Raw genomic sequence first — 20,130 nt, 5'->3', positions numbered from 1 at the left:
TAATTAGTTTAAATATTTTTTATCATAATTTTGTCCTAAAAAGTTCTAATATAGTCAGTCTATGATATAGTTTTCCATTTCATTGCAACTTTTATTTTGATTTCTCATCTAATTATGTTGATTTAATAAGAAATGTTCACAATAACAGTTTTGAAATAACAGATATTCCACATTCACTTAACATCAACATGTAAAACAAACAAAATAATATCTAAAATCATGAGATTCTACTTAAAAAGTCAGCTTTGGTTTCACATTAATCATCATAATCATATAATCTCTTTTTGATTTACTAACTTAAAATATTGATTTTATCCTAAAAAGTTATTTAACTTAGTTAAGTCAAAATTTTGACTCAGTATCTCATAATATTTACTCAAAAACTCAGTTTTCACTTTTATATTAAACATATTATCTTTTATCATTTATCTTAACTTTAAATATTGATTTTTGTCATAATTTTGTCCTAAAACTTCTCATATAATTAGTCAAGTGTGATATAGTTTTCAGTTTTATTGTTAGTGTTTTGATTTACCATCAAATTATGTTGATTTAGTGAAAAATGTTCACAAAAACAGTTTTAACTGATTTTAACTGAAATGACCTTTTATCTGGAAACAACAGATATTCACCTTCCACTTATCCTCCAAATGTTAAGAACTACAGAAAAAACAAAATCCTGTTAAAAATTAAATTTTTAATTTTTTAAAATTTAAAAAGTAGTTTAGTAAATCTCATTATTTTAAATTATGAGACAGGAGGTTAAAGAGAAAACTTGAATGATTTCCTTTCTGACACGTTGACGATCAATCTATAAATAATAATTATTTTTTATTTTGAAATGTCAGATACTCCACACACTGTTAAAAAAACATAAAAGGAGCCATAAAAATAAAAAATACTGATTGAAATACTAATTAAAATTTCAGGCCATGAATAAATCTTACTTTTGATTTTTTTTTCTCACAATTGTAATTTACCATTATTTTTTAGCATTTTATGTTTTTTTCTTTTCCTGGTAGAGACGTGCTTCCACAGCAGACGACCACCAGTTTTCTATCTTTATTAAATGTTAAATTAAAAGGTTGAACTTGTGTCTGAGGTGCTGAAATCGTAACGGTGAGAGTTTAAAGCAGCAGCAGCTCAGTGAGGCTGCGTGAAGGCACTGTGGTGCTCTGAGCTAAACGCTAACATTAGCACAGTGATAATACTGACATACTGATGTTGTCTTGAGGCTGAAGTACCTTAAAGAGTAAAAAAACTTTTCTTTAATCACTATTTCTAAATATTCTCAAGTAATTCTGCCGTGGTGGCGGCAACACGCTGCTGTAAGTTTGATACTGTATGAATTAACTGTGTATTTCCAGTAATACTGCAGTACTGTGGTCGGACCAGGAGGGGCGCTGTGGTGCTGACTGAAGCAGGAGAACAACAGAAATTCAAACATCCATCCGTCGTTCAGAGTCATTCGTCCTCTCACGATCCTTTCTCTTTACCGTCACACCTGGAGGACAGATACAGGAAGAGGAGTAGAAGAAGAAAGAAGAAGAAGAGGAAGAGGAAGAAGAAGAAGAAGAAGAAAAGGAAGAAGAAGAAGAAGAAAAAGTTGTTAGACTGCCTGAACCCAACTGGCATCACACTGAATTCCCTCTGCTGGTAAACAACTACACTTCCCATGATGCCTATGGTGCCTTTAGGTGACGTTGTGTTCATGAGAAGAGTCGGTTCTGCTGTTCCCGACTTCAGAGGTGGAAATGTTTTTTTCATGTTTTTGTTATTTTGGTCTCATTTAATCAGCATGAAACACAAAATAATTCCTGGTTTATGACGCTTTAAGAGAGATTTTACATTAGTGTCTCTTCTGTGGTTGTGATGAGGTCAGAAGTTTATTTTTCACCTGAAACCCCACCCAGTAGCGATGTCACCGTGTACTCCAGTACACGGTGACATCACTACAGTAAAATGAGATGTTAAACCTCTGGAGGTAAAAAAAGTTTTTAAAAATACCAAAACAGCAATGTAAAAATACTCCTACAGTAAAAGTACATAAGTATTATGAGCTTGATGTAGTTCAAGTATTGCAGTAAAAGTACATAAGTATTATGAGCTTGATGTAGTTAAAGTATTGCAGTAAAAGTAGTGGTTTGGTCCCTCTGACTGATATATTATTATATATGACATCATTAGATTATTAATAGTGAAGCATCAGTGTTAGAGCAGCATGTTACTGTTGTAGCTGCTGGAGGTGGAGCTAGTTTACACTACTTTATATACAGTTAGCTAGTTTAGTCCAGTGGTTCCCAACCTAGGGGTCGGGCCCCTCCAAAGGGTCAGCAGATAAATCTGAGGGATGGTGAGATGATTAATGGGAGAGGAAAGAAGAAAAAACAAAGTTCTGATACACAAATCTGTTTTCAGTTTTTGGACTTTTTCTCTAATCTTTGATTTTTGCTGAAATATTGGATCATTTGAACATTTATTGAAATGAAAGCATGTGAGAAGTTTAGAGGGAAAAATCACTATTTGGTGGAGCTGTTAACAACTCATAGACATGTGAAATGTGACCCCGACTACACACTGCTTTTTGTAAGACGTCAAAAGACAAAAAGGTTGGAAACCACTGGTTTCATCTTTAACAATGTGTTGTATTTTAAAAGCTTGTTATATTATCCATTGTGTCAAATCTACATCTGAAAAGTAACTAAAGCTGTCAAATAAATGTAGTGGAGTAGACAGTACAATATTTCCCTCTGAAATGTAGAAAGTAGCATCACATGGAAATACTCAAGTAAAGTACAAGTACCTCAACATTATACTTAAGTACAGTACTTGAGTAAATGTACTTAGTTATTTTCCTCCACTGGAGAATAATGATCAACATTTTCTACACTGATCAATCGATGGATCATTAAAGAAAACAACAGCTGGTTTCAGTCTTACAGTCCTATGATGGAATAATATAAACTGTCAAACAGAGTCTCTCTTCAAGACCAGGACCAGCAGATGGAGGACCAGTTCAGAGTTCAGTTTATCATTGATCAGATTATTTAGGGGTATTAGTTTGGAGGAATACGAGTGTTTAACTTTTGGTCATCAGTTCCAAAATACGAACTGAACTAGAGCTGCAACAATCAGCTGATCGGAAGCTATTTTGATGATCAAATAATTAATTAATTGTTAATGAAAATAATCATTAGTTGCAGCTCTAAATGGAACCGTCATAAAAATTAATTTGTTCAATCTCCCACTAAGAGTTAAAGCAGCGTCTACGTTATCATGTGCAGTGTGTGATTCGACTGCAGTTTTAATTTATTACTAATAATAAAGCTAAACGAGTTTTACAGTTTTTTAAAATTGGTTTTATTTTTCTACTGTTGAAATTTGGCTTTTTTAAATGTATTTTTATGTATGAATGACTGTAAAGATGCTGAGACCAAGAAAAATATATTATTATGGCAAATATTTTACTTTTATATTGTTGTTTGGATGTTTTTAACAGCTTTTATTATGAAATATAGTTTTATGTTTTTATCTGTGGTTCACTTTGTGTCTTTATTTCAGCTTTGGTTGATTAGAGCGCTGCAGTGTCTAATGGATGAACACATTTAAACTTTGACTGGAATAAACAGCAAGATATAAACTTTCTGTATAAATCAGAATATTAGAGACACTCAAGAAAAAATAAATCTGAAATTTCAAGAAAAAAGTCAAAGTTTTTTGAGAAAAGAAGTCTGAATATTAAAATTTCAGGTCATGTGTATTCCTTATTTGACATGTAAGCAGCAGACAGACAGTTTCACCTGTTAACTGATTAAATATTAGGATATTATCTCACAAGTTTTTATTTCAAATTTCATCCTTAAAATCCCAGATTATTTTTTCCTCTCAGTGGCCTTAAAGGACGAGTTCACAGTTTTTCATGTGTGTCTTAAAACAACAGTCAGGAGCTCAAATGAACATTAAAGCTGTTTTTCTTGCTGTAATCATTCCTCCTGTTCATACTGACCATTAGAAGATCCCTTCATAATGACCTTACAATGGAAGTGATGGAGGACTAAATCCACAGTCCTCCTTCTGTGCAAAAAATGTATTTCAAAGTTTATCTGAAGCTAATATGAAGCTTCAGCGTCCAAATGAGTCAAATCAAGTAGATATCTTTCAACGTTACAGTCTTTTTAGTGCCAAAGTCCCTCTTTTTGTTACTATACTTCCACCTGCAGCTCAACAGGGAAACACTGTCCGAGGAAACACAAAGAGGGAATTTGATGCTAAAAAGACTGTAAATGTGTCAGATATCCACTTGATATGACTAACTCAGACTGATGAAGCTGAATAGAAGCTTCACACAGACTTTTAAATGACTGTGTGGACACACTGTGGATTTTATCCTCCATCACTAACATTGAAAACACATTTGAAGGATCTTTTAATATCCAGTATGAACAGGAGGAATGATTACAGCGAGGAAAACCTCTTTCACTACTACTATGGACACCTGACTGCTGCTTTAACACACATTTGAAAAGTTGTGAACTCCTCCTTTAATACTAACATTGAGGAATCTGATGATAATAAATAGTAAATATGAAGGGAAACATCCTGTTCTACTGTTTACTACATTAGAATTTTAAACTTTTACATATAAATTAAGACAAACTCCAGAGTGTTTTTGAATCCATATCCTTGTTTATATAAAACTTTACCAAAAGAAGTATGTACAAATTCAGAGGCATTGGTACAAATCAAGTGCAAACTAACAGATCAGTGATGAAACCCATCCAAACAGGTTTCATACTAAACCAAACATTAGTGTCAAGACAGGAAGAGGAAAGAACAAACATCCTGTCGGATCTCTGATGGTCCGATGAGACAAAACTAATCAGACGACGACAGCAGAGAATCTTACAGGATGTTTTTATAACAGGCAGCAGGTGGCGCTCCAGACTGAAATACACTGAAAACTGTTTGACAGTTTTACAGTTTGGTATAAATTTAAAAAAAAAAAAAAAGATTCAACTGTATTTCATTGATTGAAATTTAAAGATTCTGATTTTTTAAATTTAAATATGCTTTTGGAAAAACAAAAGATTTTACATAACTTTGTCAGTAAAATTTAAAAAAATAAGAAAAAATCAAGTAATAAAAAGGAAAAATTCAGATGAAATTCAACAGTCCCTTTTTGTGTCGTAATATTTGGTTTAAATTTTGACGTAACAGCAAAGAAAATAAGTACAAATTTTAATTGTACAAGTTAACAAACTTTATCTACGGAAGCTAAGAGTGGCCAAAATTACAAATTATTATTTATTTATTCTGCTATCTAGTTATGCTGAATTAATTATCTCATTATTAGGTAATTTTTTTTTTTCAAAGTAAGAGGATAAAAATGTGTTAGTTTATGGAGATAATGATAATTATCCTGAGATATTTTTTTTCCAACATCTCTAAACAACAAGATATTTTCTAAAACATCAGTAAACAGACGCTGTGCTTCGCTATGTTGGAATAACAATCATTTTTTCAAGATAATATCTGTCAAAAACAACTTTTATTTTCTTGTAAAAATGCAGATTTAAAAACAAGGAAACATAAAAGTTCTTTTTGCAAGAGTTAAATGTGATAAAGTGTGATCCTGATATAACAGGTTGGTTTTATTAAGTAAACAAATGATAGTTTTTAAAAGTGGTTGCTTTCTCATCATTAATTAATTATCCTGTTATTGATATATAGATATATTTTTTATAATATCAGAATCACAGACACATATACATATATAATAATCTTATTTGTTTCCTTGTAATAACGGTATCAAAATCTCTTTTTATCTCCTGTAAACAAAATTTGTTTATTCAAGATTTTTATCCCCTTAAAATGATCTGAGATGATGATCCGGAGATAACGAGACACTTCACTTCCTGTTGGTGACGTGAGATAATTAACTTGCATCTCGAGATGAAAGGATTAAATAAACTGCAATCATGGCTGCTTTTGACTTCCGTAATAAAAGTAAACTGCCGTCGTGACTTTTTGAAATGTGGAGCGACCTGCTGCGTTTCCTCTTCGCTCACCAGCAACTGAAAATAAAAAATAAATCAAACCTTCCACACCCACATTAAATAAAAACAAACAGATATATTAATATATATATTTTTGGAGTTCCCCAAAGACTTCTTTTTTTTTTCCTTTACAAAAACTGAAAATGACATAAACGTCAAAATAACATTTTGTTTTTTTTGTTCTCTTTTCACAGTTTGATTGATTTGAGATTTCAGAAAAAAAACATCTTTGATTGTGATGAGAATTAAACAGAAAAACAATTTAAAGTTTCTTCTTTGGGAGAAAAATGTTTGTTTGTTTTGTCTCTACGTCGACGTGCGGCAGCTGAGAAACGACAACGCTACGACGTTTCTCACTACAGGAAGTCGAGGAGGAATTATTATTATTTATGAATCATTTTCTTGTTAAATCAGAAAATATCGTCGGCTTTAACGAGATGAAGCTCAGGGAGGGAAATCAGCACCAGACAAATGCTGGTGAAACATGAAGGTCGGCTGGTAGATTTCAGACATTAAATAATATTTTACTGTTGAGAAGCTGGTGAATTTGAACATTTATCTGTCAGCGGCTGGTAGATGTTCACATTTTTAAAAAGTTAATTTCCCACCCTGAAGCTGGTTATGTTGACAAAGACTCACATGAACATTTAGAGTTTTTAATGGAGAATTACTGATTTACTTCCTTGATCTCAACATTATTGAAGTTTTCTTGAGATTAAAAACTCTTCTTGACACAGTTTTTGTTTTCCTGTGAAGGAAAAATGTTCAACTGTCCTCATGATCGCAATTTTCATCTCCAGAAAACAAAAGTTTGTAAAAATGTTTAGATCAGAGTTATTTTTTGTGATCATTAATAAAACTGGTGTTTTATAGTTGACTTCAGGGTCTGATTGATCTCTGCAGGGTCAAAAATGATCAATGTAAGAACAATATAAACCAAAATAATAAAGGACTTCATGGAACATGATGGTATTTTTCAACTTGGGTCTCACAACAGGAAGCAGTGACCGCCTGAAGTCTCCTAAATAAACTTTTTTATACATATAAATGTTATAGAAATCATTTCCATCGTTTGTTTTTTTCTTCTGATTGAAAGTTAAAACTCGGATCTACTTTGAGGGAAAGTTCTGGTTAAAAAACACAGTAATTTTTCTTTAAACCTGCATTAAATGATGTTGATGAAGATGAACACAACTCTGACTCATCATCATCTTTTAAGTTGATATGTTGAACTTGTCAGCAAACAGCTGCTTATTTCCACATCCAGCAGTTACAACATGATCATCACATTAATAATGTCAATAATTAATCGTGGGGTTCCTCAGGGTTCTATTCTTGATCCTTTACAGTTTCAGTCTGGTTGAAATGATTTTTTTTGTCCACTTGATTTCAGCAGAATAGTTTCTAAACACGACTTCTGTCATATCATCAGCTTATAGAGTCGTTGTGGCTAACATGTTAGCAAACAGTTGCTTATTTCCACATCCAGCAGTTACGGAGCAACATTATCATTCATGTGGAGTCGTGTTTCTGTCCAATATTCTCTCTCTTTTATCTCTGTTTTTACTCTCTACCAACTCCTGAGGGAAATATCTGGCTCTTTAGCTGCTAAATGCTCCACTATGTTCACCAGCTAGTCTACAGTTAACTGTGAACAGTTGCAACAATTAACTGATTGTTTGAAAGAAAATTAAATGGAAATTATTTTAATGATAAATTAATAATTTCAGTCATATTTGAAGCACAAAATGTGGAACATCTTCTGGTTTTCGCTGCTAAAATGTGAATAATTGCTACTTTTCTCTGTTTTCTATCAGTAAACTGAATATGTTTTGAGTTTTTGAATGTTGGTGGAACAAAACGAAACCTGTGGAGACGTAACACGGGGCCGTGTGAAAGTGTGATCAGCTTTGTTCACCATTTTCAGGACAAAACAACTAATGAAAGAACAAAGTTAAGCGTCCACACTGGATTTCAGCTCCTAAAAAAACATTATTTGACTGAAAATGACAGTTTTAAGGGACTGATCATGTATTTTATTGTGATTAAATATTGAGTCCTATCATGAATTGTATATATATGACATGCAGGATGGTGTCTGTATAAACCTCGCTGCCTTCTTCAGTCTAATTCAGTCTCTCAGAGATAAAATCCAGCGTGCGACAGTTTACTTTGTTCTTTTATTGAGTCTTTTGTCCTGCAGCTGGTCGTAAACTGAGTCTTTGAGTCTGAGACTGTTGGTGACCTGCAATTATCTGACAATTGAGAAAATAATCTGCAGATTAAATGACAATGAACATAATGGTTAGTTGCAGCTGAAATGAGGCGTCAATATCAGGCCATAAAGCCTTTATTGTTTAAGTTTATAATGTGCTTTAAACACATTTTAATAACTCAAACTACCACAGACTAATTGCTGGATGGTGACCTGAAGATTAGGACGTGGCGTTCGGTTCATCACTTCCTGCTGCCACGTAGAGACCTGAAAACATTTTCCTCCCAAAGAGAAACAGCAACGTAAACACCAAGAAGCAGCTTAATGGAAAAACACGCAAACGCGACTTCCTGTCCGTCCAACAACCCGCCACTAAACTCAACAGGAAAAAAATAAACATTCAGGACGCCTCCGCCGCAGGACGCCTTCTTCAACAAGACGCCTGCAGCAGGACACATTTGGTGAGAACCAACATTATAATATTATGATTCATTAAAAAAAAAAGGTGCTCCAATCAACGAGCACGTTCCCTCTCGGCTCCCGTCACGGCTGCGTCTTCGTGACGTGACGGGAGACGTTTTGTCCCCTCGAACCAGAACAAAGAAAAGTGTTGATGGTGCGTCTGCATGAAGCTGCAGAGCGTTACTGTACATCACTGACTGTACATCACTGACTGTACATCACTGACTGTACATCACTGACTGTACATCACTGACTGTACATCACTGACTGTACACCCACTCAATCATATGGCTTCTGTACAGATGAAGAAGAAAAAGGCACCAAACACAACAGACCGTCTGCAGATTCACATCTGGACGCCACCTTTGACCTCTGACACGTTTTCACTGCGCAGCTCGTCTGATCACAACGATAAGAAAACAAACAAACAAACAAACAAAACAACCTTCCTCTGATCAATCAGGAGGATTTCTGGTGAAATATTTCAGATTCAGGATGAAATCTAGTAGATAGTTTATAATCAGCAGCAAAGGAGTTTTAATTATTGATTCATCTAACCGTTGTTTTCTAGATTCATTGTTTTATTATTATTTATTAATTGTTGTTATAGAAGTTCTTAAACCAAACGTGACGACGGTCAACAGTCCAATAATATTCAGTTTACTGTCAGAAAACACAGAAAAGCTGCAACCAGCAAATATATTTAACATTTATACTTAAAATTACTACAATTATTATTTGATTATTATTTAATGATCAAATAATAATTATTGATTAATTTTCTGTCAATCACCTGATTCATCAATCTGTCAAAATCTGTCATCTTTACTTTAAAACTGTTTATTTAGTTTGAAGAAAATCGATTAACTGACAGAAAATTAATAACAAATCATTTTGATGATGAATTGTTTTGTCGTCTATTAAAACATTTATGTTTCACACAGATTTACTGTTTCAGGTCACAAATCAAATGTTTCAATTAAAAGTTTTTACACATTTAATTTATAAACTAATTTTAGGATTTTAAATGTTGGTTCAGAATATTCAGATTTCTGATCGTTGATGTTTTATTTGTTTTCTTCTTTCAGTTTGAGTTGTTTGGAGTTTTTTTTGTGTTTTTTCCAAACAAACAAACAAACAAACAAACAAACAAACAAAAAGTCAAATGACCTCGTTAAAATGACGAGTTGTTGTTTTAAAGTGATTTAACTTTTTTTTTGTGGGTAAAACATGTCTGACACAGATTAATGATTCAAAGCAGATTATTTTTATAGATTATAAAACATGTGAAGAAGAAACTTGAGGTGGTTTTGTGTTTCTACATCATAACGAGAATAAAAACTTCTACATTAAACAGACCTGAAACGATCGTTCAATATGTTGATCGACAGAAATATGATATGTTGATATAATCAGCTGATCAGTTATTAATGAAACAAAAACGTTTTGTCAGTTTTATATGAAAGTAAACTGAATATTTCAGGAGTTTTGGATCATTTCTGGATTCAACTTCAACATTTTCACTGTTTTATCAGATTTTTCTGTCACATTAAAGACACAAACATCAACAGATACAATCAATGATGAAATAAATCTTTGCAGCTCTAATAATAATAATAATAATAATAATAATAATAATAATAATAATAATAATATAATTGAACTTAATGTCAGAAACATTTCTGTTTGAGCTCATGAGAGGATTGGAGACGTCGAGGCTGCACAGTGAAAACAGTCGATCAAACCGCAGATCGACCTCCAGCAGACACATCAATAATCAATAATCAATATATTATCTATAGTCAGCGTAAGGCTTTTTCTCTTTTCATTCAGTTAGTAAAGTAAAGAGTTTTAAGGCAGAGAGGGCGAGACCACAAACAGGAAACAGACAGACAGAGACAGAGAGAGAGAGACAGCCGGTGGTCAGGATATCTGAGTCGCCGGAGCTCCTTCCTCCTCCTCCTCCTCCTCCTCCTCCTCCTCCTCCTCCTCCTCCTCCTCCTCCTCCTCCTCCTCCTCATCATCATCCTCCTCATCATCCTCCTGTTGTGCTTTGAGCTGTTAGTCTGTGATGTGGACGGCAGAGGGAGGAGACGCGACGCCTCCCTGAGCTCTGAGGCAGAGGGGGGAGGAGAGAGGAGATGTTAGTGTTTTGAGAAGAAAGAGCAGGGGAGGAGGAGGAGGAGGAAAGAGTCAACCTTCCTCTTCTCCTCCTCCTCCTCCTCCTCCTCCTGAGAGGAGCTAAATCAAGGGAAGCGGACAGTTAAGAGTTTCAGCAGGAAAGTGAGGAGTCAGTCTCTGCTCTCCTCTTCATCACAAACCCAACGTTAACTTTCAGGTTTGAGGAGGTCGTCCGACTCCTCTGTTTCTCCTTTTCGTCGCAGGAGGAGGAAACAGGAGGCGAGGAGGTTTTTTTTTAGTTCAGGAGGCTGTGATGGAGAGCAGAGCTGGAACAAAGAGAGTTTAAGAAGAAGAGTTGGAAGGTAAATAAAGCTGCTCCTCTTCTCCTCCTGTTTCTCCTCCTTCATTAAGTCTTCAGTTCTCCGAGTTTGAGCTCAGGAGGAGGTCAGGAGGAGGTCAGGAGGAGGTCAGGAGATTAGGAGGTTTATTAGGTCAGAGGTTCAGGAGGAGGTGCGGAGGAGGTCAACAGGAGGTCAGCGGGTGCAAGAGAGAGAGATCAGGAAATCAGGAGGATAAGAAGGAGGTGTGAGGAAGATCTGCAGGAGGAAATCAGGAGGTCAGAGGGAGAGGAGGAGGTCATGAAGATGTAAGGAGGTCAGGAGAAGATCTGGAGGTCAAAGGGAGGTCAGGAATCTGAGAGGAGGTCAGAATGTCCAGTAGAAGTCGAGAAATCAGGAGGCGGTGAGAAGGAGGTGTGGAAGAGATCTGGAGAGGATCGAGGAGGAAGTCAGGAGGTCAGGAGGAGGTGAGGAGAATCACAGGAGGAGGTGAGGAAGTCAGGAGGAAGGAGAAGGTCTGCAGGTTTGGAGGTGAGGTGGAGGAGAGCAGGAGGCAGGAAGGATGAGGATGAAGAGGAGGATGTTGCCTCAGGAGGTCAGGAGGAAGGAAAAGGTCGGCAGATTAGGAGGTGAGCAGGACGCAAGGAGGATGAGGAGGAGGATGAGGAGGAGAATAATGAGGATGAGGAGGAGAATAATGAGGATGAGGAGGAGAATAATGAGGATGAGGAGGAGAATGAGGAGGAGGAGGAGGATGCCTCAGGAGGTCAGGAGGAAGTCTGCAGGTTAGGAGGTTGAGGAGGAAAATGAGGATGAGGAGGATGAGGATGAGGAGGATGAGGATGAGGAGGATGAGGAGGATGATGTCTCAGGAGGGCGGAGACCTGTGCAGGTGAGAACAAGCAGCGGCAGATGAACCTCAGTGATTGTTTCGTTTTGACCTCTGACCCCTCTGACAGCAGACAGGAAGTGAGAGAGAGAGAGAGAGAGAGAGAGAGAGAGCGAGTCACTTCACCAGCACTGACTTTGGCAGAAACGCCTCCATCTCGGCGCCTCTGTCCGTGCCCGGCGCCGCCGCCGAGGAAGACGAGGAGGAGCTCGGGGACGAAGAGCCACTGGCCGCTTTGGGAAGGCTGTACATGTAGACGGCGCCGATGACGAGTCCCGCCCCCGCCGTGAACATCAGGTCCACGTGGAAACCGAACAGGTAGATGGACATCACCGTGGAGACGATGATGGAGAAGGAGGTGGCGAAGCCCTTCAGGATGTTGTCGGCGTATTTCACCACCACGGCGACCAGCAGCCCGCCGAACGCCTGGTTGAAGATGACACACCACACCATGCCGGTGTAGCCGAACAGGAAGCCGCGCTCGGCGATGGCGGCGCCGTCGTTCCACCACATTCCCAGCAGGCCGAGCACCGTGCCGAAGACGCCCAGCTGCACGTTCCGCAACCAGACGGAGGCCGAGCTCCCCTTCAGGATCTTCTCAAAGTAAACGCCGGCGAATCCCGACGACATGCAGCTGATCACCACGGCAACCAGGCCCACCGTGTAGTTCTGATTGGAGCTGTCCGACACCGACGCCTCCTTGTTCCCCTCCTGCTGCACCTGAGAGGAAAATCAATCAACCAATCAACCAATCAACCAATCAATCAATCAAACAATCAATCAATCAAGACAAGAAAAAGCTGAAAATGTTCACATTTGAAACACTTCAGATGGATTTTTAATTAGAAATGACTTAAACAATCATTCAATTATCAAAAAAGGAGACAGACAGGTGAGATGAAGGAGACAGACAGGTGAGCTGGAGGAGACAGACAGGTGAGATGGAGCAGACAGACAGGTGAGATGAAGGAGACAGACAGGTGAGATGGAGCAGACAGACAGGTGAGATGGAGGAGACAGACAGGTGAGATGAAGGAGACAGACAGGTGAGATGGAGCAGACAGACAGGTGAGATGAGGGAGACAGACAGGTGAGATGGAGCAGACAGACAGGTGAGATGAAGGAGACAGACAGGTGAGATGAAGGAGACAGACAGGTGAGATGGAGCAGACAGACAGGTGAGATGAAGGAGACAGACAGGTGAGATGGAGCAGACAGACAGGTGAGATGAAGGAGACAGACAGGTGAGATGGAGGAGACAGACAGGTGAGATGAGGGAGACAGACAGGTGAGATGGAGCAGACAGACAGGTGAGATGAAGGAGACAGACAGGTGAGATGAAGGAGACAGACAGGTGAGATGGAGCAGACAGACAGGTGAGATGGAGGAGACAGACAGGTGAGATGGAGGAGACAGACAGGTGAGATGAGGGAGACAGACAGGTGAGATGGAGGAGACAGACAGGTGAGATGAGGGAGACAGACAGGTGAGATGAGGGAGACAGACAGGTGAGATGGAGGCGGGGCTTACCTGAACGATGGCCACGCCTCCGAACAGCAGCAGCAGTGAAACCCACTGAACTCTGGACAGAGACTTTCTCAACATCAACACGCTGAACAGAGCCGTGGTGAGAATCTTCAGCTGGTACGTCACCTGAGGAAGAGGAGGGACACTCAGAGTCTGATGATGATGATACTGTACAGATCAAACTAACAATGTATTGATCCGCTAACAGGTATTGTGATATATGTTCCTCCTCTGCTGTTGTCCATAAACACATGTAATAAACATGTAGAATAAACTAAAACTAATCAATAGATATGATGATGAAGATGAAGCCGGTTTCTCCTGATCCTCAGTCTGACCTGGAAGGTGGCGGCCGGCAGGTTGGAGATGGCGATGTACTGCAGGTTGTTCTGCAGCGTGTAGATGAGAGAAGGAACGGCCAGTTTCAGAGTGTCTTTGTACTGAAACACGATGGAGTCGACCAGGAAGGACATCGTCTCCTTCACGCTGACTGCACACACACACACAGAGGAAGAAGAAGAAGAAGAAGAAGAAGAAGAAGAAGAAGAAGAAGAAGAAGAAGAAAAAGAAGAAGAAGAAGAAGAAGAAGAAGAAGAAGAAGAAGAAGAAGAAGAAGAAGAAGAAGAGTGAGTAATGATCTCAGACGTTTAGCTGCTGATCTGATAAATGTATATTTTAATAACAAGTCTGTCTGAAATAAATCCTGACTAACATCCGATCTAAGACTGCAGCTAACAATAATTATATTATCAATTACTATCATCTCGATTCATCGTTTTGTCCATAAAATGTCTCAAAATTGTGAAGTTTGTTCATGGTGACGTCTTCAAACGTCTTGTTTTGTCTGATCAACAGTCAGTCAGTCATGTACGACACAGAAAAACATAAAATTGTCACATTTAAGAGGCTGCAACTGGCGAATATTTGTCATTTTTGCTTAAAGGATCAGTGTTTAGGTTTAGTCACCGCTCCTCTCTAGAGCCAGTGTTTGGTTTGTCCGTTCTGGGCTACTGTAGAAACATGGCGGCTCTCTGTAGATATAAAGGCTCATTCTAACGAAAACACAACAATTCTTATTTCCAAGGTGATTATACACTAATTAAAACATACTTATGAATATTATATTCCATTTCCTCTGAGTGCATTCTGCTAGATGCCACTAAATAAATTCTACACACTGCACCTTTAATAAAAGAGAAACAATTATTCAGTTGCAGATTAATTATCTGTGGATGCAGCTCTGACTGTGTTCACCGCAGCGCTCTGAGCTCAGACTGTGACATCGCAGCACCATCAGAGTGTTTCTGTTGTTCTGACGACTCCAGCAGAGCGACGCGTCTTCTCTCCGGAGGATTGTGTCACTTTCAGGAGTCACGTTCAATCAGCGGCTACACGTCTTGATGCTGAAGAACCTTAAAGCGTCCCAGACGGCTGCTCGCTGCTCTAACTGACTCTCATTCAAAAAGCCTCGACTTCTCTCTACAAACACTGAGTCAGTCTTTGTTTTCAACCAGACTTTATGGTCTCAACCTGTAATATAATGTAATATCTGTAATATTGCTCCATTAATAAGATTTGAAGACTTATAGCAGCTTTAATGTCTGCCGTGTGGGCGTTGATTGACACACTGAGTCGCACTACTGTCACAATATTTCACTTAGTTTAATGTTACTCGACTTCGATGCCTGATAAAAAGATGGCGCCGACCATAAGCTGCAACGACTGGGCTTCAAACTGGCTCCAGTGAAACCAGCGGGTGATGTCAACAGGCTGTGCTCACATTCTCCTCTTCAACTTCCACTCAGATCAGATCAGATCAATCAATTACACTCATCAATAAATAGTTTTACACCTGGAACTTCAGGATTTGATCGAGTAGCTCCTGAAAAAATAATTTTAATAAACTTAATAAGCTACAGCTGTTATTTCAATGAGTCAGATACATATTCAATCAATATTTAGGTAAATATACATATCAGATCAGACTGGATATGATTAGATAATCAATATTAATATTTAATGATCTCCTGGATAATTTAATCATCACACAGGTTCATGTTCTGACACCAGTTTGAATTATTTTAACTTTGTTTCTGACAAATCAAAATAAACAACAAATACCACTACAATACCCATGATCCTCAGCTGCTGTTGCTATGGAGAAGAAGCCAGTCGGACATCACCATGGTTACCGAACTGATCCCAAACTGATTTAAACTGCTGAGTGTTTTATCAGGTTGAATCTTTAGCTTCAGCTCGATGTTTGCGGATAACGCAGCAGAATGTGAAGCTCTGTGATTGGATGTTTGTTACCGAGGTGCATGTTGGGAGTCGTAGTTAACTTCTCTTCTTCAGTATTTATGTCCGCAGGCTTCTAACACACCGCCATTCACCTCACAGCGTCCACGACGACATGAACCTGACTGTCTTGTGCAGGAACCTGAAAGAGCTTCTCTCACTTAACGGCTGTGTTTTAATTAATTACTTATTTTAAATCAACTGCATCGTTCAAGTTTTAACCGTCCGTCCCGTGACTCACATTTCTTCTGCAGCAGGATGATGAGCAGGCACGTCAGGACCTTCAGGATCTCTGCCATGACGACGGCCGACGTGGTGAAGAAGCGGTCGCCCGGCAACGTGCGGACGTATCGGATGCTGAGGATGAGCGACGCATTCTGGACCACGAGCACGGCCAGACTGATGTACTTCAACCTCCTGTTCACTGGAAGACAGAAAACACACACATCAAACCTACAGATGTTTCCTTTGCTCTGGAATTTACTTTAAAGATGTTTTATGTCACATCTGGTTTGTTTCAGCTTCTTAAATGTCCATAAACCAAAAATATTCAGATTACTGTCATAAAGGACTAAAGAAACCAGAAAATATTCACATTTAAGAAACTGAGAATTTGGGCTTTTTTTCTTGAAAAATGAATCAAAATGATTAATTGATAATCAAAATAGTTGCAGATTAGTTTAATAGTCGGCAACTAATTGATTCATCGACTAATCGTTGCAGCTCTAACTGACTTAAACGATTCGTCGGTTATAAAAATTGTTGCCATTTCATTTCCTGTTGCTGTAGATTGAATATCATGAGACAAATGTGACGATCAGGAAGCTCTTGTAAAATATTTGTCAAAGTCAGAAGGCTGCAGCTCTTATTTCAGTGTGTTAGATGCTTATTAAATGTCATCTCTAACTCTGCTGCTGTGTAAATAAAAGCGTCATATCAACAAACATTAAAGGGACTCTGAGCAGGATCGAGGCCAGAAAAACTTGATCGGGACATCCTGAGTACATCCTCCTCTGTTTCACACCGTTAGTGTAAAAACAAAACAACACACTAAACTGTTTTATACCAACAGGAAATCGATGAAAGATGATCCAATGTTTGATTAAGAGATCCTTCAAATGTGTTTTCAATGTTAGTGATGGAGGATAAAATCCACAGTGTGTCCACACAGTCATTTAAAAGTCTCTGTGAAGCTTCTATTCAGCTTCATCAGTCTGAGTTAGTCATATCAAGTGGATATCTGACACATTTACAGTCTCTTTAGCATCAAATTCCCTCTTTGTGTTTCCTCGGACAGTGTTTCCCTGTTGAGCTGCAGGTGGAAGTATAGTAACAAAAAGAGGGACTTTGGCACTAAAAAGACTGTAACGTTGAAAGATATCTACTTGATTTGACTCATTTGGACGCTGAAGCTTCATATTAGCTTCAGATAAACTTTTAAATACATTTTTTGCACAGAAGGAGGACTGTGGATTTTATCCTCCATCACTTCCATTGTAAGGTCATTATGAAGGGATCTTCTAATGGTCAGTATGAACAGGAGGAATGATTACAGCAAGAAAAACAGGTTTCATTTGTCTCCATTTTCCCTACAGTTAGAAAATCACAAACCTGTAAATAAAAAGTTTCCACTGTGTGATTTAGTTTGTAGAGAACAAAGTGTCCTCAGCAGCACTCGAACACCTTCAGACTGTGATTTTAGGTTTTTTCTGAGCAGCTGAGTGTAAAACAGACTCAGAGCCTCTGAACAACAAAACACCATTAATGTGGACAAACCTGAAGACACATTTACACCACAAGGGCTGAGAGTGTGTTACCTGCAGACATACAGGTGTGACCATCTCAGGAACAGTGTGTGTTTCTCTCTCTCTCTCTCTATATATATGTGTGTGTGTGTGTGTGTGTGTTCCTGAACATAAACCCTACCTGAGTCAAACATCCACGTCACCAGCAGCCAAACCTCTAACAGTCCCCCACTCATTACTACCTAATACACCTGATTTCTACATCTTTAAATCGGCTTTTTATTAACGTCTTAACATCATCTGTGGATGTTCACTTTACACAACCTGAAGTAGAAATATTGAGCGACACTTACAGCTCAGTCAGCGACAAAACAACTAATTTTAGCTCAGTTAACTGTGGAGTTGAATGCTGTAAATTAGCCTAGCATGACACATTAGCCTCCAGCTCAGCTAGCATGCTAACAGTTACTTTTTTCTTGGTTTCTGTTATAATTATGATTTATTTTTTACTGATGAAACACCTGAAATTCTGTCTAACTCTGTCGATAATAGTTAGTTAGCATCCTAGCTAACTTTTCTGATTAACTTCTGTAAGTACTGACCGCCAGGAAGTCGGTTAAGTTTGGTTAATTTAACGACTAGTTAGCTCGCCTTCACCTGCCTGGAGGTTGAGACAAAAATAACTTTATTGACAGAAACATACTTATATTATTTCAACATCTCAACCAGCTTTAGAGCCGTGCGGGCCGTGTTAACCCAGCTTCCTCCCCGGCTCCACGTACCGTCACTCTGACCCCGAGTCGTCGTCTTCTCCTCCGCCGCCTGGCTGTGCTTCCCAACGGCCATGCTGCGCTGCCTCTGCCCGCCGTTCGGACCGAGCTATCGCCCCGCTGCCTGCTCGGCTAACGCTCCGCTAGCCTCTCAGCTAGCCCCGGCTCTCCTTGTAGATCCAACCGGAGCAGCGACCCCCCAGTTTGTTATTCCGGTTGAAGTGGGGAGAAGCAGCGGGTCTGTCAGGCAGTATTTACACCGGAGCTGAGTGAAGTGGAGCCTGCGGACCAAGCACCGGGACCATCAGGGTGAAACAGTCCGCGGAGGGGCTGCTGTTTTCGGGTACTGAAGGAGCCTCTGACGGCTGCACAAATAATAAACACCTCCGCTGACAGGATGTACCACTCTGTTGAAAAAAACCGCCCAGAGGAAAAGCTCATAGATTCCACGTCACCATGGAGAGCAAAACCGGAAAAAGCCGACATGTTTAATTTACTAATTTTATTTGGTAAAATTCTACATCCACCAATGGAAAAAATGGATATCAATAAGTAACACAAGTACAACATTTTATTGTATTGTGATCAAACTTTTTTTTATCCGTTATTGTTTTAATTTTGATATCAAACTTCTATACTTATTGTTCATTTTCATTTTAGTTTTTCGCCTAATTTTGTTTTTGTTCTTGTTTTTTAAAGCCAGTAGTAGAAGAAGTATTCAGATCCTTTACTGCAGTAAAAGTACCAGTATAACAGTGTAAAAATACTCTATTACAAGTAAAAGTTCTGCATGAAAATCCTACTACAGTAAAAGTACATAAGTATAATGAGCTTGATGTAGTTAAAGTATTGCAGTAAAAGTACATAAGTATTATGAGCTTGATGTAGTTAAAGTATTGCAGTAAAAGAAGTGGTTTGGTCCCTCTGACTGATATATTATTATATATGACATCATTAGATTATTAATAGTGAAGCATCAGTGTTAGAGCAGCATGTTACTGTTGTAGCTGCTGGAGGTGGAGCTAGTTTACACTACTTTATATACAGTTAGCTAGTTTAGTCCACTGGTTCCCAACCTAGGGGTCGGGCCCCTCCAAAGGGTCAGCAGATAAATCTGAGGGGTGGTGAGATGATTAATGGGAGAGGAAAGAAGAAAAAACAAAGTTCTGATACACAAATCTGTTTTCAGTTTTTGGACTTTTTCTCTAATCTTTGATTTTTGCTGAGTAGAAAGTACATATATTTCTTTATACTTTTCCTTTAAAGTTATAATCCGTAACAAACCTCTTTCTTTCTGACACTGTTTATGGACTACATGAGAGGAACAAACTGCGGGATAATGTGTCTGTGTTGAGGAGCTCTGAATAAAGGTGAGAGTGAGACTTCTGTCTTTCTCCTGATCTCTGATGCTGGTGACAGAACAACAATCACTTCCTTGTTCTCCTTCAGGTTGAACTTGGATGAATCCTATTGGCTGCTGGCAAACAGTTCACCTGTCAGATGAGTTTAATGTGCAGCGCCACCTGCTGGTTAACTGAGTGTAAAACAACCAGGAAGTTTTACACTTTACACAGTGTCATTTAAAAGAAGATGTGAAGCTCATATGAGGCTTCATCAGTCTGAGTTAGTCATATTTTTTAGCATCAAATTCTTAAAAGACGTAGATTTAAGCCTGTTTGGCTTCATGTATGAAATGAACAGTCAGAAAT

The 20,130-nt window shown here is 38.5% G+C and overlaps 1 protein-coding gene across 4 annotated transcripts; it reads right to left on the bottom strand.

Annotated features, from left to right (window-relative positions):
• Window positions 1-330: 330 nt before the first annotated feature.
• slc35a2 (solute carrier family 35 member 2) lies at window positions 331-18,888 on the bottom strand. Of its 4 annotated transcripts, none has more exons than XM_067593468.1 (6): window positions 18,434-18,887; window positions 16,148-16,330; window positions 13,947-14,098; window positions 13,612-13,734; window positions 12,218-12,801; window positions 331-1,504 (listed from the first exon to the last, which is right to left on the bottom strand). In XM_067593468.1, exons 1-6 carry the CDS (start codon window positions 18,495-18,497, stop codon window positions 1,477-1,479), a joined length of 1,134 nt encoding a protein of 377 aa, XP_067449569.1. In that variant the 5' UTR covers window positions 18,498-18,887; the 3' UTR covers window positions 331-1,476. The 4 variants fall into 4 exon arrangements, 3 of the variants coding, with proteins under 3 accessions (XP_067449569.1, XP_067449567.1, XP_067449568.1); XR_010928775.1 differs by lacking the exon at window positions 331-1,504 and adding an exon at window positions 4,667-10,749 and having other exon boundaries at window positions 10,932-12,801; XM_067593466.1 differs by lacking the exon at window positions 331-1,504 and adding an exon at window positions 4,667-10,846 and having other exon boundaries at window positions 18,434-18,888.
• Between the last annotated feature and the right edge of the window lie 1,242 nt (window positions 18,889-20,130).

The sequence above is a fragment of the Thunnus thynnus genome, chromosome 6 (genome assembly GCF_963924715.1).
Source record: "Thunnus thynnus chromosome 6, fThuThy2.1, whole genome shotgun sequence".
In the NCBI taxonomy this organism is placed as follows: Eukaryota; Metazoa; Chordata; class Actinopteri; order Scombriformes; family Scombridae; genus Thunnus; species Thunnus thynnus.
The sequence above is the reverse complement of the archived record's forward strand: the minus strand, read 5'-3'. Positions and strand labels throughout refer to the sequence as shown.

What these genes read in the sequence shown, in the direction of transcription:
- slc35a2 (XM_067593466.1), bottom strand. Translation starts at nt 18,497, where the DNA reads ATGGCCGTTGGGAAGCACAGCCAGGCGGCGGAGGAGAAGACGACGACT. An exon ending in CATCCTGCTGCAGAAGAAAT is followed by an intron (nt 14,099 to 16,147) that starts GTGAGTCACGGG and finishes GTGTGTGTGCAG; the next exon opens with TCAGCGTGAAGGAGACGATG. An exon ending in ATGGAGGCGTTTCTGCCAAA is followed by an intron (nt 10,847 to 12,217) that starts GTCAGTGCTGGT and finishes CCTCTGCCTCAG; the next exon opens with AGCTCAGGGAGGCGTCGCGT.